General features: G+C 36.7%; 1 protein-coding gene across 2 annotated transcripts in view; it reads right to left on the bottom strand.

Annotated features, from left to right (window-relative positions):
• KCTD5 (potassium channel tetramerization domain containing 5) overlaps positions 1 to 26,675 on the bottom strand; it is a 109,214-nt gene that overhangs the window by 32,386 nt on the left and 50,153 nt on the right. For both annotated transcript variants that reach the window (XM_007499162.3, XM_007499163.3), the window contains exons 2-4: positions 14,314 to 14,422; positions 11,162 to 11,253; positions 1,331 to 1,426 (exon numbers count right to left, since the gene is read on the bottom strand). In XM_007499162.3, coding sequence (XP_007499224.1) covers positions 1,331 to 1,426; positions 11,162 to 11,253; positions 14,314 to 14,422 — 297 coding nt within the window. The remainder of the gene's footprint in view (positions 1 to 1,330; positions 1,427 to 11,161; positions 11,254 to 14,313; positions 14,423 to 26,675) is intronic.

The following is a 26,675-nucleotide window of genomic DNA, read 5'->3' as shown; positions in this document are numbered from 1 at the left end:
GATCTTCCTTTACCCCCAAAATATACCACCACCCATCAGCCCATCACCTCCCTAAGGGAAGTAATTCCACCCCCACTACTACAGGTGCCTATTTCAGTGTCTTATTTATAGAACAATAAATAGTTAAGGATTTGAACGGAAAGATGGGCCACTGAGAGCTGGAAGTCAAGAATATGATTCTCTTATGTGACCAGTTACTTGGTGGGGAGGAAAATGATGACTTAAAATTTAGTATCTTGGTTCCTTCCACATTAAAAAAGAAATAAAAATTAGAGAATGATGAAAAAAATTGCATCAAAAGCAATAAGCAACATATAGGTAAAGAAAAGTTACTAAAGAACATGCAAATGATAAAGGAAAAAATGACAAATCACAATGTGATGCATAGAAACAAACTAGAATAAGAAGGAAAGGCAAGGAAATATAGAACTAGAATATAAAAACTGACAACTTATAGAAACATTTTTAGCAGAATATAAACATCAGAAAGTAGCAGTGACATATTTAGCAAACTAATTTCACTAATTGAGAGCAAAACATTCAGCGACAAGTGGCAAGAAAGTAAAGACAAAGAAGAAAGGGTATCTGTCTTATAGCAATGATATAAGAATGGAAGAGAACCAAAGGAAAAACATTTCACCCTACTTCCACAGTAGAAGTAATCAAAATGGAGCCCATTGTTCCCCTTCAGGGAAAGGCAAAAGGAAGGAGAAGAAAAAGAACAACAAGAGGTAAAGAAAGAGAAGGGGGAGAAGGAAAAAAGGGGAAAAGGAGAAGGACAGAAAGAGGAGAGACAAACTAGGGAAGATATCAGAGTTTACTTCATTTCCATTAAGGAGGCATTAATAGAAACAGAGAAGATTACGGAGAAGCAGAAAGGGTAAACACAAATGCCCAGAAATCAGCACATAAAGAAAGAAGCTTACAAAGATATTGCAGAAAAAAAAAGAGGAAAAGATTTCCCTAAATTGAAAGGCAGCAGTTAACCCCCATTTCTAAATTTTGTGGCTGATTCAACTGGGAGAGGCAGTGAAGTGTTTTGTTTTTGTTTTTTGGTGGTGGCGGCACTTTTTAATTCTCTATTAGCTGGCTTAAAGCACCTGAACATTAAGATTTACCTTACTTCCAGGAATCATTACAAAGTAAAGAGGATATCAGAGGTAGAATATTCTATTACCAGTCCCTTAAGTCCACAGCCATTAAAGTGTAATGCCTTTGTAATTATACTTTAGAAAAGTTTGTACTACAAAACAACATTATAATTCACACCATTCCAATTGTTACACTAAATTTAAGAAAACCTCCAATTCCCCCCAACATTCCTCTTTACCTGCTCAAACTTCCAGCCATCAGACATGGTTGAAACCATTTGGGTGAGCTCTTCCTCTTGACACTGAAGCACTCTGTACACATGCTTGACTGGCACCTGTCAAAGAAAAATTCCATGTATTGAAAAACTTGTACATACCATTACCATCACTAAGCATCATTTCTTCCATCTTGTGAACTTTAGATTACTCCACCCTATTTAGTCTAACAAAAACAGGAATGTCTACACCCATATTTAAGGATTAAGTATGTAGGAGGATGGCCTATGATAGACATGTGCTATCAAATGACAAATCAGAAATAGGTGACAGACCCCTGGGCTGTCCTAAGTCAAGCTTAAGCTACCATTGGTACAGGTGAGATGCAGGAAAGTGATGTAAAACCATCTATATATTTTGCGTCACTTCCTCTCTCCGGCCTCTTTTGTGGCAGAGAGGTGGCTGGCGGCAGCTTGCTAAGCGTCTTGGCATCTTGGCATGGCGGCAGTTATTGTCTGGTTTAGCGGTGAGTTTTCCTTGATACCATACTGGAGGAAGCCTAGTAACCTAGTACAGGTGAGGCGTCTTCTCTGAGCTCTCTTGGAATTTAGGCTGATTTTTCGCCCTTTACCTTCCAAACACTATCCACTTAGAAGCCTCTAATCTTCAGAAACCTTGTGGCAGAGGACTTTGAACTCCCCACCTTGCACAGGCCAGGTAGGTGAAATCCTATACCCTTTCACTCTCTCTTCTCCTTGATCTCTTCCCTCTATATTGATTAAACCACCATAGATTTCCAAACTGACTTGGGTATTTTATTTGGGATATCCAAAAATTAAATTTAGATTAGCTCATGACCCTAAATTATCATTACAGTCTGGAATCTGCAAGTAACAAACTGAAATTTAGAGTAAAGAGAATGTACTCAAAAGACCAGAAGTAATATTAATGATGGTGACTTTTCTTTCTGCCCTCTCATTTCTCCTTTCAAAGTATTTCCACCCAGGCACTTTGAAATAAAATTAGAATATTTTCAAAATTCACATGACCCCAGTAGCTAGAACTATGCACTCATTTATTTGAGTTCCAGAGAAAAAAATTATCACACAAATAATCCTTTGAATGGACAGTAGGGAATTCAACTATTAAGACTTTAGAAATCTTCCAAATATGTTGTCTCCTCAATTAGAACTGAGTTCTTTGAGGGCAGCTGGGTAGCTCAGTAGATTGAGAATCAGGCCTAGAGATGGGAAGTCCTAGGTTCAAATGTGACCTCAGACACTTCCCAGCTATGTAATCTTGGGCAAGTCACTTAACTCCCATTGCCTAGCCCTTACCACTCTTCTGCCTTGATTCCAAGATGGAAGGTAAGGGTTAAAAAAAACAAACAAACAACTGAGTTCTTTGAGAGTAGGGATTGTCTTGCTTCTTGATTTGTATCTCCAATGCTTAGCACAGTAATTTGCATATTGTAGGTGTTATTAAAAAATGCTTCATTCATATAATGTTAGCAATGAAGACATTTTATTCCTATCATCTAAATAAATGTCTAGTCTCTCTAGATACCCTGATCCGTTCCTGTGTTCTAGCATAGCTTTTACTTTTTCAATCCTTACCTTCTTAGATTCTGGATACAGAATTGCTTCCAAGGCTGAAGGGCAGTACAGGCTATGCAAATTGGGGGTTAAGTGACTTGCCCAGGCACACAGCTAGGAAGGGCCTGAGGCCACATTTGAATCCAACCAAGGCCGTCCAGGCCTAGCTCTCTATCCACTTAGCCACCCAGGTACCCCTATTTTTTATTTTTTAAAGACACAAAAAGGTAATATGAAAGAATATTTTTAAAAATTAGTTATCTAGTAATTAGCTAAACACTCCAGATATAAGCTGTTACTAAAGAAATACAGTCCTCTTTGTACAGCCAGGTGAGGAGGCTTTGGTTCTTACTAGTGGAAAATGCCACAACCAGGAAACCTAGTCTGTCCCGATGCTGTGGATTCCTATTGAAAACTGGAGCAGAAAAAAAGAATGACTAATGGTTGAGCAAAACTCACTGACCTTCTAGATCTTGCATAAAAGAACCTTAGAGCTAGCATCTAGAATCACCCACTTCAAAGTATCACAGCTTCTCAAATAAAGAGCTGAACCTGAGAGTTGCCTAACAGAAACAAACTCACAGGATGTGGTTAAATTCTTCTAATTTATATTATCTATGGTACACACATAAAAACCTGTATTCTGTCTTCTCGTTTTCACTGATTCTTATATTGAGTTCCTGTCTAATTACAACAGAACTGAGTTTTTTGAAAATAAATTTACCTTCTAAAGAATTGAGTAGGAAAAAGAAAAAAATGAAAACTTGTGGGAGCAGACATGGACAAAATTACATACTCATTATTATACTACTAATATGACTACAATAATAGCAATCTGAAGGAAATGGAAAGGGAAAAAAGACCCTGTGACTGAAAAATTATCTGGTATTGCTGTTATAATGGTGACAATGACTCTTGTGAACCTTAAAAATTATCAGACCCTACTTCATAAGGTTAGGATTGTAAACCTTAAAAAAATTCCCAGACCCTACTTCATAAGGTTGGGTTAAGACCATTCCCCGTTGGGATCATTCCCCATTTGGGCAGTGAAGGTACTTAGATCAGGAATGTGAGAATTCTACTTAGATCAGAAATGTGAAGAACTCTACTTCACCATACTTAAGCATGCCTTAGGGGAAGATAAAGTTGTAAACTCCTTGCTGAACAACGAAAAGTACTTAAACCCATACTTATAGTGGGACAAAAGTTCTTAAGCTATGCCTATTTTAGGACTAATACAAAAGGGTGCTAAGTACCTATAAAGGTCAGGCAACTTGTGAACTTACAAGGAGCAAAGAGGTGAAAACTTACTGAGAGATTCTAGTCTACTCAGGTGTGAATTACTCAAAAGATTAGTCTACTCAGGGGTAAACTAAGAATGGTCTGTCCTTTGAAAAACATCTACTGTGATTGGTAGATGGAAGAACTTAGGGGAGGAGACATAGGAGAAAATTCCCTTTAAATAGGAGCTCAGATTCATTCAGAGACATTCAGATTCAGGATTGAGCTGGTGGAGTCAGCTGAAATGAAGCTGGCCTGGTGTCACTAGAATCCTTGCTTGGACAGATCTTGTGGTGAGTGATTTAGGACTGACTGATCTTTCTCTTAAGGCTTAGACCTGGGTTGGCCAGGGCTGCCCTGGGCTGGCCTATCCTTTTCTCATTATTCCCCTTTTCTCTAATTCCACATTTGTATTAATTAAAATCTCTATAAAACCCAGTTGACTTGGGTATATTCTAATAATTGGGAATTGTTCCCTGGCGACCACCTTATATTTGATTTAAAACAAGACACTGTAGTGAAAACATATTTTCTGCGGTCACAATTTACTCTTCCACTCTTTTATCTACTACAATTTAAGGCCTCAACTATTTTAATCATTACACTCTTAACAGTGATTTTGATTTTCAGACCATTTTTTTCCCCCAAAGAGTTCATGCTACCCTGAGGTAATTCCTGATACACCAATGGATTATATGCCAAATGCTCATTTCTAATCTAGTGATATATCCAGAAACTCAGGAAACATTTTCCCATAGAAGCAATGCCATTAAGGGTAGTTTCCCAGATCAATCCACAAAAATCTCATCTCACCCATGTGGCAACTGACCTATAGGATGAACAGAATATTTTATCCTGGGAAATCACATTTTTTTAAACTGATAATACCATCCATATCCATACCCCACAAAACCCCCTTCCAAACCACAATAAGGATTCTTCCTCTTTTCCTTCATACCAGCCACTAGTCCTCTAGACTCCAGTGAAGAGAGGAAAAGGGTTCTGGTGGTCAGGATGGAAGATCCAATGGCTTCCAGGATGACATGGTATCCTATTAGGGAAGGGAGAAGAAAAGGAAGAACAGCATACGGAGGGATAATAGGGAAATGGTTCCTGATAGCACTGGGTATGATTGAAGTAGACTAAAGAAAGCTGGAGCTGGCTGGGTAGGTGAGCAAGTTTTTCAAAAACTAAGCTTACTGATAAGAGCTCAAAGAAGAAAGGAAAGGAACTCTCAAGGCAAACAAGGTAATATGCTGCTACAGCAGGTGTATGGGAAGAGGGATCAGGGTTAAGGCGGCAGTAGCCATTCATTATGGACAGGAATTTTGTATATATTGAGTTTTCTCAGGTAGAATAAACTTTAGATTTGGTGGGGAAAGTACTGTATTGGACTTCAATGCTAGTCCTGATTTCACTGTACTCATTTTATAAACTTAAATTTGCTTCTTCTGTGGGGACTCAGTTTCCTCTTCAGTCAAATGAAAAGGTTGGATGACTTCAAAGATTCTCTGCAGCTTTGATCACTGGTTCTTTCTACAAATATTTAAATATTATTAAAGTGAGAGCTAGGTAGTGTACAGAGTGGGAAGTAAACTGAAGATCTGAGTATGAAAAATAAAAGGATTAGACAGAGAAAACAGACACATATGGAGGTCAGGGAGACAGAAATTAGCCTATGTACATGGAAACACAACAAAACATTAAGTAGAATAAAGGGAATTGACAGGAGAAACCTGTCTCTCTTTTTCTTTTTGTAGTGTAGAGGGGAAAAAGGAGGGTCTGATTTAGGAATTAAAGGAAAACTCTTCTACTGATATCCCATTATTGATCCTGCAAAATCAGAATAATTTATTTTCCCTGAGACACAGAGTTCATGGGATATGATACTTTCTTTCCCTTGGGATGTATGATACTTTCAAGAACAGAAAATCAGAGCATAGCTGGGAAGCAATGAAAGAATTTTTAGTAGTTAAAAAGATTATTCTAACTCAATTACAACAGCAGTGACTTTAAGGAAATAAGCTGGCAGCCATAATACTGGGAAGACCCTTGCTAATAGCAGAGCTTGAGCTGGCTAGATAGGAAGGGATGAGCTGTGCTTTCAACTGTAAAACTGTCTGGCTCAGGAACAAAGTCTAATGGTTTCAGTACATTAAAAGATGCAGGGATAGAGCTTACCACAAAAATATGCACTTAATGGACCATCAGGGAAGCTCTAGTAGTTTGGGTCAATGTTCATATCATAGTTTTCCTACAATCACTCAGCAACCTCTCCTCCTATAAAAGTACTCTTATCGAAACAGATCCCCCATACCAACCCCCAGGTCAGTCTCCCTTCTTTCTCAAGGAGTTAAATTTAACTGGTTCACTGTTTCCTTTCCTCCTTGAATCCTGCCCTCATACTAGCACACCTGAACATTTAGGCTGATGTTCCCTCCCTCAAATCCTATGACTTATCCTTCCATTCCACAGCAGCCCAAGAAAGGAACAATCATCATCCACATTTCACCATCAACCACAAGTATTCCATTTCTGTGTTCAAAACTGCTGGCATTCCTCTCTACCTGATCCTAACTCCCTATCATTTTCTTTTTATGCATCTCCACTGTGACCACCAATCCTTCTACTTCTCAGTACCTTCTCTAGAATGATCTATTCTCTGACTTCATTCTCCTCTTCAAAACTCAATCCTACAGTTAGTTAATCATTATGTCACCTGTCTTCAACTTTTGAATCCCTTTCCCAGCTGGCCTACTGCCACTAACTTCTTACCAAGACTAACCCCTACATACCTGCTGTTAAAAAGAGATGGACAATGTAGCTACTCTGAGCAATACAACGATCCATTGCAATTCCAAAGGACTCAATGCTGAAAAATGTTATCTGTCTCCAGAGAGAAAACTAATGGTCTATGAGTGCAGGCTGATACATATTTTTTTCCCCTCTCTTTCCTTTTTTGGGCAACATGGCTAATGTGGAAATGCTTTGCATGACATCATATGTACAATGGGTATTATATTTCTTGTCTTCTCTAAGGGCCAGGGAGAGTGTGGAAGGAGGGAGAGAGAATTTGGAACTCCCTATAAAAATTAAAAAAAAAAAAGAATTTGACAAAGTCATACAATTGAGCTACCTGGATCCACCATACACTGATGTTACTTTACTCGCCTGGGCCCTTGCCAAGAGGCAAGCCTTTGTTGTTGTTCAATCATGTCCAACTCTTTGTGACCCCATTTGGTTTGCTATGTCCTTCTCTAGTTCATTTGATAGATGAGGAAACTGAGACAAACAAGGTTAAGTAACTTGCTCAGGATCATATAGCTAATAAGGCAAGATCTGAACTCAAAAAGATAAGTCTTGCTTACTCCAAACCTGGCACTCTTATCCACTGTGCCACCTATCCTTTACACCTTTACAAAACAAACAAAAAATCCTTACCTTCTATCTTTGAAGCAACATTAAGTATCAGTTCTGAGGCAGAGGAGCAGTAAGGACTAGGAAATGGGGGTTAAGTGATTAGTCCAGGGTTACAAAGCTAGGAAGTATCTGAGATTAGTTCTGAATCCAAGATGTCTCATCTCCAGGACTGGCTCTCTATCCACTGAGCTATCTAGCTGTCCCTCTACTCCTACCAAAATGACTTCCTATCACCCTCTTCACAGAGGCTCTTCAAAATTTTCTTTTTTCTCCTTGCATGTCCTATATCTCTACTCCAATACCTTTTAGCCAAGGACTCATCTCATTTTATTTAAGAAAATTGAGATGATTGGAGAATTTGGCTTTAAATGATCACTCTATTACAAATATCAATAATATGGAAATAGGCCTTGAACAATGATACATATATAACCCAATGGAATTGCTTGTCAGTTCTGAGAGGGGGGAGGGAAGAGGCGAGGGAAAGAACATGTAGCCATGCAAAAAGACTCTAAATTAATTAATTAATTTTTGGAAAAACCTGAGGCCATCTGTCATAAGCTTCATGCTCATCCCAAAACTCTTTATCACATCATGCTCCATAATAAATAGTCCTTCCCTTTGCCAGGTTCTACATGTACCTTTGACCGTATGAACTATCTTCACCAACAGATTATCCCCTCTCTTTCTCTCCAATATTCAATCTATCTTTATTTAATGACTCTGTCCTTGTCTTCAAACATTCCCAAGTTTCTGCTTTACTTAAATTGTTTCACTGAACCCTACTAACCCTTTAAACTATTGTTGTCTCTCCCCCCTTTCTTAGTCAAACTCCTAAAAAAAGTAGTTCACATTCATTGTCTTAACTTTTAAAATCACTTTTAACCATCTGCAATCTGCAATTAAATGATCAATTTAATGGCATTTTCTAAATCCTCATGATTTTGTAATTCTCTGAAGCAAGTCTGTGACAAATTCTTTTCTAGTTTTCCTTCTAATTGCTGACTATTCCTTATTGGTATCCTTTGCTGGTTCATTATCCATATCATGCTCCCAGCTATGGGCATACTTCATGCCATCTAAACTGAACACTCTCATCTCTCTCTATACTTGCTCTTATGGTGTCCTCACCAGTTCCCTTGAGTTTAATTTTATGAAGATGATTCCCATCTCCGTATATCAAGTCCTAGTCTCTTTTTTGGACTCCAATCTTACCTAACTGCTAGATATTTCAAACTAAATATTCTAGAGATATCTCAAATTAAACATACATACCACTGGACCAAAATCCCCTATTTGTATTGAAGGTACCACCATGTTTGCCCAGGTTCAGAACCTTGGCATTATTCTCTATTTCTCACTTTAAAAACTCAATCAACTAGTTAGAAAATGCTGCTACTTCTTTTACAAAATATATATATTTTTGTTATTCTAAAAAATCTTATGTCACATTTCCCATTGTCTCTCTCCCCAATCCATTCCCAGGGAATCATCTCTTATAACAAAGAATAAGAAGAAGGAAAAAAGTTGAGTAAGACTAACTACTGGAGGAGAGGCAGAAGAGGCACAGAAAAGATGCCTTCTCAGTTCTTCTTTGATACCAAATTTGTTTATAATTAGCATTTGATTTTGATTGGGGGTTTTTTTGGTTGTTCTTTCCATTTACATTGCTATAGTCACTGTGTGCATTATTTCCTGGTCCTGCTTACTTCACTTTGAGCCTATTCATGAAAGTCTTTCCCATGTTTTTTTGTATTCATAATGCTCACCATTTCTTACAACACAATAATATTCCATTACATTCATGTAACACAATTTCTTTAGCCCTTCCACAACTGATGGGATCCTATTGCTACTAGTTCTTTGCTATCATAAAAAAGTTGGTATAAATAATTTGGTACACATGGGGGGCCTTGCATTTTGTCATCAATTTCTTTAGAGTATATGCCTGTAATCTCTGGCACTACAATCACATTCTTGGCATAGTTCCTAATTGTTTTCTGGAATGACTGAACCAATTTGCAGCTCTAACCAAAAAATATTAGTATGCCTATCTTTCTGTAATCCCTCCAATGCTGACAATTTACATCTTCTGTCACCTTTGTTAGTTTGCAAAGTGTGAAGTGAAACCTTAAAAGTGGTTTGGCAAGACTTGCCATTTCCATCTCCACAAAATCTCTTCCATCTGTCTTTTTCTCATTATTCACAAAGACCAACACTTCTCCTCAGAACTGTTAAAGTAGCCTTCTCATTGCTCAAATATCTCTCTACTCCAATCTTTTCTTCACATAGTGCCAAAGTGGTTTTCCTTAAGCACGACTCTCTTATTCAAACTCCAATGGCTCCTTTTTGCCTCAAGGATTAAATGTAAACTCTTGTGTTGTTCTTTAAGATTCTTCCCTTCCTGGTCCCAACCTGCCTTTCTATTCTCATTATACATTTGTCCCCTTTCACAGATTCTCTGGTCCAGTTAAAATGGTCTTTTTGCTATTCATCAGTCATCACATTCCATGCCTTATCTGTGCCTTCACACTGACTGCTGGTGCCAGAAAAGCTCTTTGTCCTCACCTGTCTCACAGAGAATCTTGTACTCTAAGACTCAGCCCTGGTCTATAACTTCCTTCTATACAAAGCCTTTCCTAATCAATCACTAAGAACCCTCCTCCTCAATTACTTTGTATTTATTTTGTATTACATATAGACTTATTTGTGTGTATACTGTCTCCCCTAATAGAATGTAACTTCTTGAAAGCAAGAACTGTTTCATATTTGTCTTTGTAATTCTAGTAATAGAGAGGATACCAAAAGAATTAAAAGAAGCCAAGTGCTACAGAAGATAAGAGCACTAGGCCTAGACTCAGGAATTCAAATGACTTCATATCTAGCCTTAGACACTCATTAGCTGTATAACCAAGTAAAAGTCACTTAACCCCTGTTCGCTTCATCTATAAAATGCCAGAGATCATAATAGCACCTACCTCCCAACATTATGATGAGGATCAAATGAGATTATATTGTAAAGCCCTTATCAGTGCCAAGCATATAGACAGTACTTAATAAATGGTTAGTCCTTACCCCTCCCTTCTTCCTCCAAGTGCCCAGCACAGCACCTGGAACATATTTATGTAAACAGGCACTAAATCAAACCCAAAGGACAAGATAAGCAGCTACAGTACACAGCATTTTTCTGCCATCTAAACATGCAGAGAATCCACTACCACCCCGTTTTACTACTTTTTTGATCTTTGAAACAGTTCTATGAAGAAAAGTAGCAAAGTAAAGATTTTCCTGCTCACAATGAAACATGTTCACACATGACATGTCCACATATGAACAAGAAGGCTCTTTCCAAAGAAAAGGAGTGAAGATGATGTCACAAAGGGTTTGGTGGACTGGTTTATCAGGGACTACAATGATTGAAGAGGGAAAAGAAATATTTTAAAACTTGCACAGCCACAATCCAAAGGCCCCAAATCATCTGAGACCAGAAAAGAGTGAATCGTATTGACTTCTTACATCAGGAGTACAAAGACAGATTAGATTAGTCAGCATTCTCACCTGTGATGTTTTGCTGTCTCGTTCTCTAATTTTGTCCTTTACAAGTTTTATTAGTGAAGTGATGTTATAAAATTCAGCTTCCTCCAGCACCCCTGGTGTGAGATTTAAAAAAATAAGAAGTCATTTTAAAAGGAAAAACACATAAAGTTTCGAAATTCTTCAGAGGCCATTTTTAGATGTTTCTTTAAATAATAATCAATTTTCCTTTGAGGAAACAAAGTTTTCCTCCATTGGAGTTTCTCTACCTTAGAGGAATCATCAAACCAAATCCCTAAGAGTTTTACAAAATAAACTAAAGAGTTCCTTATATATCATCAAAGAACAGCAAATTAATAATTAGTCTTTAGAATTCATAGACATTTGAGTGACAGGCAGTCTGAACATGCAGATTCAAGGCAGGTGGAAAAAGTGATACCTGCTATATGTCTGAGACCCAGAAATAAAATGACTACTACTACGGCTTCTTCACTAAAATGAGAAAAAGCTTGTATTTCCTAGAACCCTGGGCTGCTGTACAGAATGTGACTTATAAATTGCAAAGCACTAAAGAAACTTGAACTCTTATTATTGCCACTCTCATAGGACTTATTGTTAATATAAATAATACTGATTAGAATGATCCTCAATTCAACAATAGTTAAAATATTTGTGAAGAACCTACTGTGTGAAGGACATTATTCTACACACTGGTGATAGAGACAAATGATCTCTTCCCAGCCTGCAAGAAATTTACATTCTACTGGAGAAGAGGTAGGCAGACAATAGACACATAAATCTACATTTTCAGCCTGCCTATGCAATGAGGCTCAAAACATCTATCAGGTAATCAGGAATGAAATGTATTCTTAGGTTTGGGTCCTGACCCATGATATTTTTGTTAGAGGGAATTCCCTTCACCAACAGAGATAGAATGTTAGCTATTCTACAAGTCTAAAAGATGGTCTGGAGTACTAAAGGGTTACATGACTTGCCCAATTTCAGTGTCACTATGCTTCAGATTTGGGACAGAAACCTAGGTTTTTGTGATCCTGAGGTATAAAATAACCAATATTTATATAACACTTTATATTTGACAAAGTTTTGCCCTCATAACAATTCAAGTATTTTCCCCATCTTATAGAATGAGGAAACTGAGGAAAAAAGGTGAAATGACCTGTTACGGGCAACATAGCTATTGACAAAGTTTAGACTTGGGATCAGATCTTCTGTCACCAAGTATATTACTCTTTCTTCTAATTGCTTTGTAACTGTATACATAAGGTATCATTATTATTTTTATAGAACACAAAGAAGGTAGACCCTAGTACACTGGAAAGATCCTCTATGGATGATCTAAGGGAAAACACAGACAAGAATGCACAGGGTAGGTGGGTATAAAGAGGCTGTGATCTTCACAAGTAGAAGAAATTCAATAAGAAAATCACAGAACCAAGAAATAAAGCATTTATAATTATAATAAGGACAATGACAGCTATTCTACATTAATTCAAGTCTAGAAATGTAGACACCCATAAATAGGATACAAAAACACCATAAATTAGTAGTCTATACAAGGCTAAAATTTGCTCATAAAGAAATCATCACTCAAAAACATAAGCAAATACAATAAGGAAATGTTATAAGCCTGCCCATCTAAACAAACTTCTTAAAGGCATAATTTGAAATGAAGACGAACAAAGTTTGATGTCTGTTAAGTAGAAAGCAGTTCCAAGTCTTAGTCAAATGGTTTAAAAAAAAAGACCCATGGGCTTAGAAATGGGAAGATAAGATGAAACCTAAAATGTAAATGGATCAGTAGATATTTTAGCTTCATGGTAAAGACAAAGTGAAGAAAAGGTAAGGCTAGGACTACAACCATGCAACCATTAATTGCCCAATACATGGAAAGCACTACATAAAGGAAAGAAATAGGACTTGAAAACTTGAGTCATCCTGGAATGTACCTGACACTATTTTCCCTAAATTAAATACTAGTCCAATTGAATTAAACACTATGTCAGTCTTGCAAACATAGTTTGATTTACAGTTTCTTTGCAATAAGTGGTGGTATCAGCTATTCATGCTATCAACTATAAAAAAGATAGTCCCTATGCAAGAGTAAATGAACATGAAAAAAAGTCTCTTGCCACTGGCAAACATTTCTTTAAAAACAGTCAGAAGGGGGCAGCTGGGTAGCTCAGTGGATTGAGAGCCAGGCCTAGAGATGGGAAGTCCTAGGTTCAAATCTGACCTCAGACATTTCCCAGCTGTGTGACCCTGGGCAAGTCACTTGACCCCCATTGCCTAGCCCTTACCACTCTTCTGCCTTGGAGCCAATACACAGTATTGACTCCAAGACAGAAGGTAAGGGTTTAAAAAAAAAAGTCAGGAAATGGTGGTAAAGTACAGTATCTGATTAAAAACAAGTGTGGTTTGCAAAGTATAGATGTCTTCGTTATCTATTTTAATCCAAAGAATTTATGTAATGGTATAGGAGCTCTTCCGTTCCAAACAAGCTTCCAGAACTGCAACTTTTTAATAAGGACTCTGAGAATAACAGATCAAACCATGATCATAAGGATTCCTGGTTGAAAAAATCTGAGCAGAGTTTAAAAGTACATTTCTATTTCAAATGATCCTGAACATTTAACTTGGAAAGATACTTTGGAAACATATACAAATGTGAGCTATTATTATTATTATTATTATTGTTGTTGTTGTTATTGTTATTATTACCTAAAAAGTCTTTCATTTAATCAAAGTAGTAAGATACCATACTCCACTATAACTGTTTATACTGAAGAATATAAATATGCCTACCACAAGGCTATGAATTTCCAATCAAAAATTTAATTAAAACAGCCTATTCACTATCAGCTCATGCTAACCAGTACAACATTTTAAGCCCTTGCAAGAAGAAAGCTTGCTGAAGATCAAAACTTTAATCTGGCACCACCAAATCATTCTGGTAGACTGGAAAAGATGCAAAGCCTGAGGTTTAAATGACTGGAGTAGTCTGAAAGATACCTCACTTTCCTTTAATATCACCAACAAGGGAGGCTGAATGTTAATTGGTATTTTTGTCTTAGAAACATCATGAAGCCCACCCCACCCCATGTCACTCTGGTCTTATTTCTTAAAGGGAAATAACAAATAGAAAGTGTTCAACTTACCCTCTTCTGCAAGGTCCTTATTGATGACCAGTTTTCCATGTCTCAAATAGTTCAGAACTGGCCCAAAATACGTAGGATCTCTGTCTATTAAATAGGCACCTGTTTCATCCTACAATAAATAAAATATAGATGAAATAAATGCCAATCAATTCAATAAATATTAAGGACCTAATATGGGCTAGGTAAAAGGTACAACCAAAGAAGTCTGAAAAAACTATTAGAACATGTCTTTTTTCACAAAATCATAAAGTTAAATGGAGTCTTCTCTATTACCTAGGTCAAGCCATTCCTTAAAGAGATTTGAGCTCCACTTGAACTCTTCCAATGAAGAGGTACTCAGTTTATATCCTGCTATACATACCCATTCCACTTTTGATATCTCGGACAGCATGAGCTGGGTGAATATGGGCAGTCAGCTGGTTAACCTTTCAGTGTACCAAGTTATTCTCTAGGATTCTAATTGACAGATAAACTGCTGATCTCCATCAGTGGAAGCCGTTTTCCTTTCAGAAGCTCCCTACATCAATAAAACTTTATAAATGAGAACCCAAAGTACAAGAAGAAAGAATTAGAAGTGACTTTAGTGTCCACCTAGTCCAATCCCTTGATTTTAGAGGTGTAAGTAAATGACCTGGCCAAACTCACACAGCTAAGTAGTCAGTAGCAGAGCTAGCAGAACTGGGCTCTTTCTATTCAAACAGTGCCCCTGCAGTGAGGGGAGGAACATAAGGCAGAGCTAAGTACTTACACAGGAAAGATAGAAATTGTAGAGTTCCTTGAACACCAAAATTGGGGTTTTAAATTCAAGCAAGTTCTAGCAATAACTTTTTTTGTGTAAAAATATAACAGGATCACAGTAGTGAATTAGGTTCATTACAGTGATGTGGAGGGGGTTGAGTTGGGATATAGTGAATAGACTGGAAGCAGAAAGTCTAAAAAGGAACTAGAATACTAAGTTTGACAATGAATTCATTCAAATTTAAATTTTAAAATACTGAAAACATTTAATATATATTATATAATACATATAACTTAAACTTTAGCTACAGTATATAAATAACCTTTGTAACTCTGAAAGATTTGAGTTTTCCTCTGAGAACTCTCTTCTACGCCTTAACCAATAGTTTTGTGGTCAACAAACTTTAAGAGGCAAACTCTCTGGTGATAAGCTTCTTTGAACATATGCTAGTCCATGAACATCAGATACATGATTAGTTATGAAGCCTACTCATTAAAGACCCTTCCAATTTCCAATTTCACCAGCGCTTTCATTGCATTAGAATGGCTTGTTACCTAATATGATCTAATAAATGGATGCGCCATTTCTAAGATGCAGAATTCAGTTTACAAAGTCATACGAATAATCCTTATTTGTAGTAAACTTTTCCTCAGCAGTGTACTAACTAGCTCAAATCATCAAATTTCCAAATCTTATTAAGCTATACAAGGTACACACTCGGTTTCTTATTTAACAAAACTTACTTAGTAGAAACCTATAGTCCTGAGGGAATACTAGTGGGGTGGACAGGACAGGACTCTTCCTCACAGGAACCTACACATCCATGAAATTGTTCACAAGAACCAGAAGAGGAAATATTCAAAGGGGTCACAATTCATTTATTTCTCCTTGTTTCTAGCAGTTGTAGGTTTTTAAGCATCTTAGTTCCCAAAATTGATAAAGCTTAAAATTTTTCATTCACAAATGTATAAATTGCACTATATTATAAGAATACAAAACACTCCCCAAATGATAAATGGTCAAAGGATCTGAAAAGACAGTTCTCCGATGAAGAAATTAATCCATCTATAGTCATATGAGGACATGCTCCAAATCACTATTGATTAGAGAAATGCAAATTAAAACAACTCTGAGATACCACCTCACACCTAACAGAGTGGCTAATAAGACCAAAGAGGAAAATGATAAATGTTGGAGGGGATATGGGAAAATTAAAAGTATTGAATGAGGAATCACAGATATTCAGTTAAAGAATATTAGCCTGAACAAAGAAGAGTATGGGAGCACATAATCACTGTCTTGAAATATGTTGAAAGTTGGCGTGTGGATGCAGGAATATATATTTAGTCCATTTGGGTCCTGAAGAAAAAAAATTAGGACTAACAGATAGAAATTATAAGAATAAGACCAATGTTCTTCAAATCTGTAATGACTTCTCTAAGATAATAGTGGGATTTATCACTTTAGAGATCTTCAAATGAAATAAAATCAAAGATAGCTTGCAAAAAAGTATTAGGTGGTTATTCCTCCCAGAATCACAGAATTAGGGATGATAGGGAGTAAACTGATCACCTTGTCTAATCTTATATCTGAAAACAATCTCACTTATAATATACTTGATGATTGGTAATTTAGCCTCTGCCTAAGGAGAACCCACTACCCTAGAGGCAATTCCATTCTACTTTTGGACAGTACTCATTGTTAAGGAATGTTTTTCTGACATCAAGCCAAAACTGATCTCTGTTACTTCTACCCACTGATCCTAGTTCTGTCCTGTGGAGCCAAGGAGAAAAAAACCTTAATATCGCTTCCTCATAATAGTCCTTCATATTCTTGAAGATAGTGATCACATCCCCTTCAGTTTTCTCTGCTCCAGGATAATTCCATCCCCTTTCCTTTACCCAGTCCTCCACATGATCTCTACTGGACAGTCTCCAGTTTGTCTTAAACTGTAACACCCAGAATTGATCACAATACTGCAGATGAAAGCTGATGGACTGATGAAATCAGAATACATTGAAAGCATCACGTTCCTATTCCTGGAAGATATACCTCTCTAATACAGCTCAGGAACACATTACCTTCTTTAGCTGCTACATAACACTGCTGACTCATACTGAACTTAATAGTCCACTAAAATTCCCAGACCTTTTTCAAAACAAACCATGTCCTCCCCCCATCTTGTACTAGTGAAGTTGATTTTTTAAAATCTAAGTTTAAGACTTTATATTTATCCCTAATGAATATTATCTTATTAGATTCGGCCTAATGCTCTAGCCAATCATGAATCTTTTGAAGACTCTTGTCATCTAGAATCAGTCAATAAACATTTACTAAACACCTACTATGTGCCATGTACTATGTACTAAGCATTGGAGATAAAAAGAAGAGGATAAGACAGTTCCTGTCCTCAAGGAGCTCAATCTAATGGGAGAAGAAAACATAAAAAGGCATGAAAAAAGAGGAAGGGCATGGAAAAGGGGAGAGAGTGGCTACGTTGGAAAATGACTTGAAAGGGCTTGAGTTATGCACTGTTTGCTAGTCTTCCTAATTTGGCATCATCTGCAATCTGATGAGTATGCTATTTATGCTAAGTCACTTTAAAAGCACAAGACCAAATACAGATACCCCTAGGGTACCTCACAGAAGACTTCCTACTACAATGACATAAAACCATCAATAATTAACTACTCTTTTAATCTGGCTTTTCCAATCAACCCTAAACCCATCTAACTGTAATCCTTGTTAGTTTATCTCACTTTATCTTTTTTCACAGAATAGTCTGAGATACTTTATTAAATTAAGTTCTTGCTCTAATATACTATTTTATGGTGTTTTTATTATTTAAAAAAATTTCCCATGGTTACATGATTCATGTACCTGCTTCCAGAGCTGACAATCAATTCCACTGGGTTATACATATATTATCACTCAAAACCTATTTCCATTCTAATACATTATTTTAAAACAAAAGGAAGTTAGTCTGGCATGACCTGTTCCTGATTACAGATAGATGAAGCATGTATGAAGTGCTTACTACTATGTACCAAGCACTGTGATAAACTGAGGATATAAATAAAAGCAAATGAGACAATTCTTGTTTACATTCTAATAGAAGACGATAACACCTAAGAGAGAGCTCTTGACATTGGGGGGGCCGGGAAGGGGGAAGAGAATGATGTACTCATGTAAGCCTCCAGGAAAAGTAAAGTGAAAGCTAGCCTTTTAGAGTCTAAGATGGTTCCAGGGGTAGAGTTCAAGCTTCTAGTATGTAGGAAGAAGAAACTATGGCCCTATTGGAGAAGACAACTAGAAATTGCCAAGACTCAAACCATTTATTTAAATATCCATTCTAGAAATCTCCTAAAAATGAAGTCAGGCTTATTGGCACAATTTCATGCTTTCTCTTCTTGCTTTTTTTTTTTTTAAGAAAACTGGGACCACAGTTTGTCCTTCAATCTTGAGGTAACTTTCCCATTTTTTTCATGAACTTTCAAATATCACTTGGCAACACTCAGCAGCCACAATTGCCAGTACTTTCAATAGTCAGTTCCCAAAGATGAGCCATTTGGGCCAGGTGCTCAGAAATAAGAGCACCAAGGTATACTCCTACTATTTCTTTACTTAAAGAAAATTTTAGGTACTTTTTAGTCATTTTTATGCCAAAGCCAATTTCTTTAGCAGAGAAAGCAGAAATAAAATAAGAATGTCAGCCTTTTTTCTATTGAAAGTTGCCATTGTCCCATCCATCTCAAAACAAAAATTCCCCGAAGTAGATTCTTCAATAATTCTTTTTTATTGTCTTTAGCTTCCCTTAATAGTTTTTCACTTTGGGTATTAGCATTCACTCTTGGCACTATGTTTACAAGATCCTATGCCTGCTTCCATTTTTTTATACATTCCTTTTAAAAATCTAAATTGGCAAATTATCTGAAAATATCAATAGAAACAACAGTTGACATTTATATAGTGCTTTAAGGTTTGCAATGTTCACAACAACCATGTGAAATAAGTATTATTATTATTATTATTATTATTATTATTATTATTATTCTCATTTGATGGATAAGGCAACTGAGGCAGATAAGGATTAAGTGATTTGGCCAAGACCACAAAGCTAGTGTTTGATGTGAGAATTGAATTGAGGTTTTCCCAACTCTTATAAGTTTCTCTCTCTCTTTCTCCCTCCCTCCACTCAATATTACTTAGGAGCTATACTTGATTCATTACCTTCAATCATTCCCTCCAACCCCACAAGGAAGTCATCAAGTCCTTCTGCTCCAAAGTATCTCTCCCATACATCACTTTTACTCTATTCTAAGAAGGGCTCTCATCACATCTCACTTGTAATCTTGGAAAATAAACTAACTAGTCTCCTTTCCACTCCAGCCTATCTCTACCCAGTTACCAAAATGCCTTTCTTCACATGTATTCTCCAGGCAAATCCCATTTTTACTATTAGAACTGTTTTCCCATATGCATTCAGCATTTTATTCTTGGGTATCTCTCATCCCTCCTAGGCAACTTTTTCCTATAGCATCCAATCTTTAGAGGATCCTACTTACCTCTCCTCTGAACCTTTGAAAATCTAAATCTGCTTTCTTAAAGCTTAGGGTGCTTATCAAACTAAGATTTCCTCTCTTTATCTATTACTAAATCTAGGCATCCCTCTCCCAGGAGGCAGAACATTTTCATACTAGCAACCAGTTCCCCATTAGTGAGAATCAGAACCAGAATAAAAATTTTCCTTACTGGTTCCTCCACCTTTGGTAAGATGATATTATCTTTAAGTCAAATCAAATAGTTATTAGCAGCTCTGTTTATGGCAGAGAGGGAGCCCAAGCAGATATCTGCGGTAACTGAAGTTCTCCATGACTACTATATTATGCCTCTCTATTTTGGGTTTTATATCTGCTCCTAAAACTTCTCATCTACTTCCTCTTCCTATCTAAGAAAGTGGTCTGTGGAATATTCAAACAACAATGTTACTTCTGTTTTTCCTTCCTTTGAACTTTAATCAATACTCTCAATCATGATTCCTCCCCAATGACTAAATATCTTTATATATCTTCTTAATCCACAGTTTTTTGCTAACTTTTTCCTTTTTTTTAAGTCTGTTTCTTTTCAATAAAGTAAACTCATCTAGAGCTATGGTCCAATCTTGTATGTCTCAGGCAGCCAGGTGGCAGAGTGGATAGAGTTCTGGACCTGAAGAAGTTAAGAAAAACTGAGTTCAAATCCAGCCTCGAATATTTACTAGCTAAGTGATCCTGGGCAAGTCACTTCACTTCTGTCTCAAATTTCCTCATCTATATAACATGAGGGTAGAAGAAACTACTTCCTAGAGCTATTATGAGAATAAAATGAAGTAATATTTGCAAAACATTGAAAGTCTTAAAGCACTATATAGAAATGCCATCGTCATCATTAACAAAGCCATATGGTCATATTTGCCTCCTTATGTCAGACCTCTGTTTCCTTCTGTTTGTGACTCAAACTTTGGACATTTGGAAGGACCACTAATGTGCATATTTTTAGAGTTTTTTTGATGTAATCATCAATTTTGAAGATTTTCATTTGTATTTAAAAATGTTATATAGGAGGGGAAGGAAAAGGGGATATATTGGGAGAAATGTTGATGATATAAAAAAAGATATCAATGAAAATTTATTTTTAAAACACTCTATATCACTAACTCTCCTGAGAAATTGTTTTCTCTATTCCTAACTGGCCTTTAGTCCAATCAATTTATGTACAGGAATCACCTCTACAAATAACATCCTAAAAGTAGTTGTCTAGGAAGAGCCTTTTACAATTACGATGAGAGAAACAAGGCAGAGAGGAGAAAGTAAAAGATAAAAGATAGCATTTATTACACAAAATTGAAAAGGTTTCACACAAGCAAAGTCAGTACAGCCAAGTTAAGTATAACTATTTAGGAAAATATCTTTGCATCAAATGGCTATGACAAAGGCCCAAGAAATACAGAGATAATTAACATAAATATAAAGACCAAGAGCCATTCACCAGTAGAAATTTCCCAAAAATATGAAAAAAGTACTAAAAAGAACTTCAAACTCTTAAAAACCATAACAAAGACTAGCTATATCATTAATAATAAGGAAAACACAAATTAAAACAACTTAGAATTTCAACCATACATCCAGCAAATTGGCAAAGGTGACAAAAGAAATAGTTAATGTTGAAACTACAGGAAGATAGGGACAATGATACATTTGGGCAGAACTGGGAACAATCCAATTATTCTCGAAAACAATTTGGAATTATGTAGGGGAAAGAGAAAAAATGCTCATAGATAGAAAGGTCTCATGTAAATTTTTTTGTAGAAGCAAGAAAATAGAAACAAAATAGGGAACCATCAATTGAGGAATAGCTAAATAAACTATAGTACATTAATGTAATTAAATAGTATTGCATATTAAGACATTACAGACATGGAATTTAGAGAAACTTTGAAAGACTTCAATCTATTAAAGACTCAATAATCAGACCTAGAGACAGGAGGTCCTAGGTTCAAATCTGGCCTCAGACACTTCCCAGCTGTGTGACTCTGGGCAAGTCACCTAACCCCCATTGCCTAGCCCATACCATTCTTCTGCCTTGGAACCAATACAGAGTATTGCAGATTTTTGCTCAAGAATACAGAGCCCACCTAATCTACTCCACTTCATATGACAAAGCGGAAAAAGAGAAGCAGAAGGGGAAATGAATTTCTCAAGGCTTCCCAGTAGCCAAGTTAGAACTAGATTACCAGGCCTAGGCTTTTTCCATTTTATCACACCACAAACAAACAAATTAACAGAAGCATCATACCATTGCAGAAATTTTAACTAGCAAAACCAGAGCACCTAAGACAGGTATAAAAAACAAAAAGAACTTCTCAGGCAAGTTGCTAAGAGGTCAATGCGCCAGAAGATGTGAGTTACCAAAATAATGCATATTTTACTCCCCAAATTACTTTTTTTGACTTCTTGAGACACGGTCTCCTATTGAGGAAAATCTGTATGAATAATTTCAAATTTCTTGTGATGGTTTACACTTTATAAATAACCTGCATCACAAATACAAGTACTAATTTTCCCATCTCACAAGATAAGGAAACAGGTCCCTGAAACAAAAATCCTTCCTAGATGGATGGAAAACGAAAACCACCCACAACTAGGGATTTCTTCAGAGCCAGTAAAGCACAAAACCCTTGGCTCTAAAAACAAAAGTTTATTTTTTATAATAGGAGTAAAGGGGAAATGATAGGGAGGTTCCTAAAACTATAGATCTAATCTCCATCCACCCTCTTTCACCTATCAGTGAATTATTTCTTCTTGAGAATTCATTCAAGCTACTCTAAACTCCTTATTTCTACATAAGACCAAGAAAAAAAAACCCAGCTATCTGACTATAAACTAACCTATTAATACTGACTATCCAAAAGGAGAAAGAGCAAGGGATCACAACAGATGCATTTGAGCCCTTATCTAAAGCCTGAGGCTGGCTTCACTAGGTAACCCTGAGTCCCAGGTGACAAACCTTTGGGATTACCTTAGCCAAGTGGACTGACAAATAGATCACAGGCAGATGGTCTCTGTCCTTCAGGGAAAAAACAGTCCACACCAAGGCAAACTTTTTTTGGGGGGGGTTAAAATGTGTATATCCCTACATGGGCAGATGACTTTTTTTTTTTAATTCCATTTGAATAAGTTTATTTAGTCAATTTAGAAAATTATTCCTTGGTTACAATAATCACATTATTTCCCTCCCTCCCCTCCACCCACTCTTGCCACAGCCAATGTGCAATTTCATTGGGTATTACTTGTCCTTGATCAAAACATATTTCCATGTTGTTGTTTACACTAGGATGTTCATTAGAGTCTACATCCCCAACCATATCCCTTAGACCCATGTATTCAAGCATTTGTTTTTCTTCGGTGTTTTTACGCCCAATGTGTTTCCTCTGGATGTGAATAGCGGTTTTTCTTCTAGGTTCCTCCAAGTTGTTCAGGGTCATTGCATTGTCACTAATGGAGAAGTCCATTACATTCGATTGTACCACAGTGTATCAGTCTCTGTGTACAATGTTTTCCTGGTTCTGCTCCTCTCACTCTGCATCAATTCCTGGAGGTTGTACCAGTCCCCATGGAATTCCTCCACTTTATTATTCCTTTGAGCACAATAGTATTCCATCACCAACATATACCACAATTTGTTCAGCCATTCCCCAATTGATGGGCATCCCCTCGTTTTCCAATTTTTTGCCACCACAAAGAGTGAAGCTATGAATATTTTTGTATATCTTTTTCCTTATTATCTCTTTAGAGTACAAACCCAGCAGTGTTATGGCTGGATCAAAGGGCAGACAGTCTTTTAGCACTCTTTGGGCATAGTTCCAAATAGCCCTCCAGAATGGTTGGATCAATTCACAATTCCACCAGCAATGAATTAATGTCCCAACTTTGTCACATCCCCTCTAACATTCACTACTTTCCTATGCTGTCATGCTAGCCAATCTTCTAGTTGTGAGGTGATACCTCAGAGTTGTTTTGATTTACATTTCTCTGATAAGAGATTTAAAACACTTTTTCATGTGCTTATTAATAGTTTTGATTTCTTTAACTGAAAATTGCCTATTCATGTCCCTTGCCCATTTATATATTGGAGAATGGCTTGATTTTTTGTACAACTGGTTTAGCTCTTTATAAATTTGAGTAATTAGACCTTTGTCAGAGGTTATTGCAATGAAGATTGTTTCCCAATTTGTTGCTTCCCTTTTAATTTTGGATGTATTAGTTTTGTTTGTACAAAACTTTTTTAATTTGATGTAATCAAAATTATTGATTTTACATTGTGATTTTTTTTCTAGCTCTTGTTTGGTTTTAAAGCCTTTCCTTTCTCAAAGATCTGACAAGTATACTACTCTGTGTTCACCTAATTTGCTTATAGTTCATTTCTTTATATTCATGTCATTCACCCATTCTGAGTTTACCTTGGTGTAGGGTGTGAGATGTTGATCCAAACCTAATCTCTCCCATACTGTCTTCCAATTTTCCCAGCAGTTTTTATCAAATAGTGGGTTTAGATCCTAAAAACTGGGATCTTTGGGTTTTTTATAATCTGTCTTGCTGAGGTCATTAACCCAAGTTTATTCCACTGATCCTCCTTTCTGTCTCTTAGCCAGTACCAAATTGTTTTGATGACCACTGCTTTATAGTATAGTTTGAGATCTGGTACTGCAAGGCCACCTTCCTTTGCATTTTTTTCCATGATTTCCCTGGATATCCTTGATCTTTTGTTCTTCCAAATGAACTCTGTTATGTTTTTTTTTTTCTAATTCAGTAAAAAAGTTTTTTGGTAGTTCAATGGGTATGGCACTAAATAAGTAAATTAATTTGGGTAGCATTGCCATTTTTATTATGTTAGCTCGTCCCACTGATGAGCAATCAATGTTTTTCCAACTGTTTAGATCTAGTTTTAATTGTATTGTTCTTCCCTCTTTGGGTCAGTTTCAAAGCACATAAGAGTTGAGTATTTACTATCTCCAACCTCTTTACCCTTCCAGTGTATTGATGTTCTCCCCCTTCCCGCCATGAGCTTCTTTGTGACATATAAATAACCTCCATTTGTTTCTTTTCCCATTTCTTTGAGTATTAACCTCTTTTTTTTAGCTCTAGTTGGGTGTATACACACACACACACACACACACAAATGTATATGTATTTATGCATGCATATGTCTATATACCTATTTATGTCTTGTCCTTTCAGCCTATACAGTTTGCCACTGTTCCCTCTAAGTGTAATTCTTCTAGCTGCCCAGGTGATAACAACAATTTTTAAGAGGTACCAATAACCTCTTTCCTTATAGGGATACACAACATTTTAACTTATTTTTTTTTCTTTTTTTTTCTTTTTTTAAAATATATTTTATTTGATCATTTCCAAGCATTATTCGTTAAAGACATAGATAATTTTCTTTTCCTCCCCCCCCCCCACCCCCCATAGCCAACGCGTAAGTCCACTGGGAATTAGATGTTTTCTTGATTTGAACCCATTGCTTTGTTGATAGTATTTGCATTAGAGTGTTCATTTAGAGTCCATCCTCTGTCATGTCCCCTCAACAACATTTTAACTTATTGAGTCTCAAAAAAAAAGGGGGGGGGGTTGTTTGTTTTGTTTTTCTTTTTTCCCTTTTTAAAAATTACCTTTTGATGATTCTCTTGAGTTCTGTGCTTGGGCATCAAATTTTCTGTTCAGGTCTGGTCTTTTCTTTATAAATTCTTGGAATTCTTCTATTTTGTTGAATGACCATATTTTCCCCTGTAAAAATATAATCAGTTTTGCTGGGTAGTTGATTCTTGGTTGTAGACTTAGTTCCCTTGATTTCCGGAATATCATATTCCATACCTTTTGGTCCTTCAGTGTGGAGCAGCCAGATCCTTTGTTATCCTCACTGTGGTTCTGTGGTATCTGAATGACTACTTCTTGGCAGCTTGTAATATCTTTTCTTTAGTCTGATAGTTCTTGAATTTGGCTATAACATTCCTGGGTGTTGTCAGTTGGGGATTAAGTACAGAAGGTGATCTGTGGATTCTTTCAATCTCCACTTTTCCCTCTTGTTCTAGGATATCGGGGCAGTTTTCTTTAATAATTTCCTGTAGTATGATGTCCAGGCCTTTTCTTTTGTCGTGGTCTTCTGGTAGACCAATGATTCTTAAATTGTCTCTCCTCGAACGATTTTCTAAATCCTCTGTTTTGTGAATGAGATGCTTCATATTTTCCTCAACTTTTTCATTCTTTTGGTTTTGTTTTATAGTGTCCTGCTGCCTTGTGAGGTCACTTAATTCTAGTTGTTGTATTCTGGTTCTTAAAGACTGGATTTCATCCCTGACTTTTTGGTCATCCTTCTTTTTCTGGTCTGATTTTCTATGGAGGTCATCTTTCATCTTCTTTACCTCATCTTTTATCTCCTTTGCCTCATCTTTCATCTTCTTTGCCTCATTTTCCAGCTGGTTGATTGTGGCTTTCAAAACACTATTTTCTCATTTTCATTCACATGCCTCTGTTTCCAGATGACTTATCTTAGTTTTTAAGTTCTTTTCCCAATTGTCTTCAGCCTCTCTTAATTGTGTTTTGAATTGCATTTTGAGTTCTTCCAAAACCTGTGTCCAATTTGCTGGGATTTCTGATTTATCGTTTGTTGATCCCTCCCCCTCTGTTCCGTTCACTGTATAGAAGTTGTCTATTATAATTTCTTTCTTCTTTTTCTGTTGTTTGCTCATATTCACCCTTTCTTTGCTCTCTGTATTTGTCTGTGCTCTTGCGCCTCTCATTTTTTTTTTTGTTTTGGGGGCTTCTGTCAGTCTCCCCTCTTGGAGCTTTGACAGAGGATTTGTTGGTGCAGTCTCTGGGGGACTAGGGTTGGGATTTGAGATTCCCTGTCCTCTGGAGGCTTTTTATTGGATTTAAGTCCAGCAGTCAATGAGGGAGGGGTGTGGCTTCCCTAAGTTCTGAAGACTTTTGATGGGATTAAGTTCAGCTGGGTTGGGCTAGGTGTGCTCTGAGGCCAAAACCTCCTGGAAGGCTGGAGAAAATATGGAGAATCTCCACAGCTC

Source organism: Monodelphis domestica, chromosome 7, assembly GCF_027887165.1.
Source record: "Monodelphis domestica isolate mMonDom1 chromosome 7, mMonDom1.pri, whole genome shotgun sequence".
Lineage (NCBI taxonomy): Eukaryota > Metazoa > Chordata > Mammalia > Didelphimorphia > Didelphidae > Monodelphis > Monodelphis domestica.
This window is presented reverse-complemented; position numbering and strand designations above follow the sequence as displayed.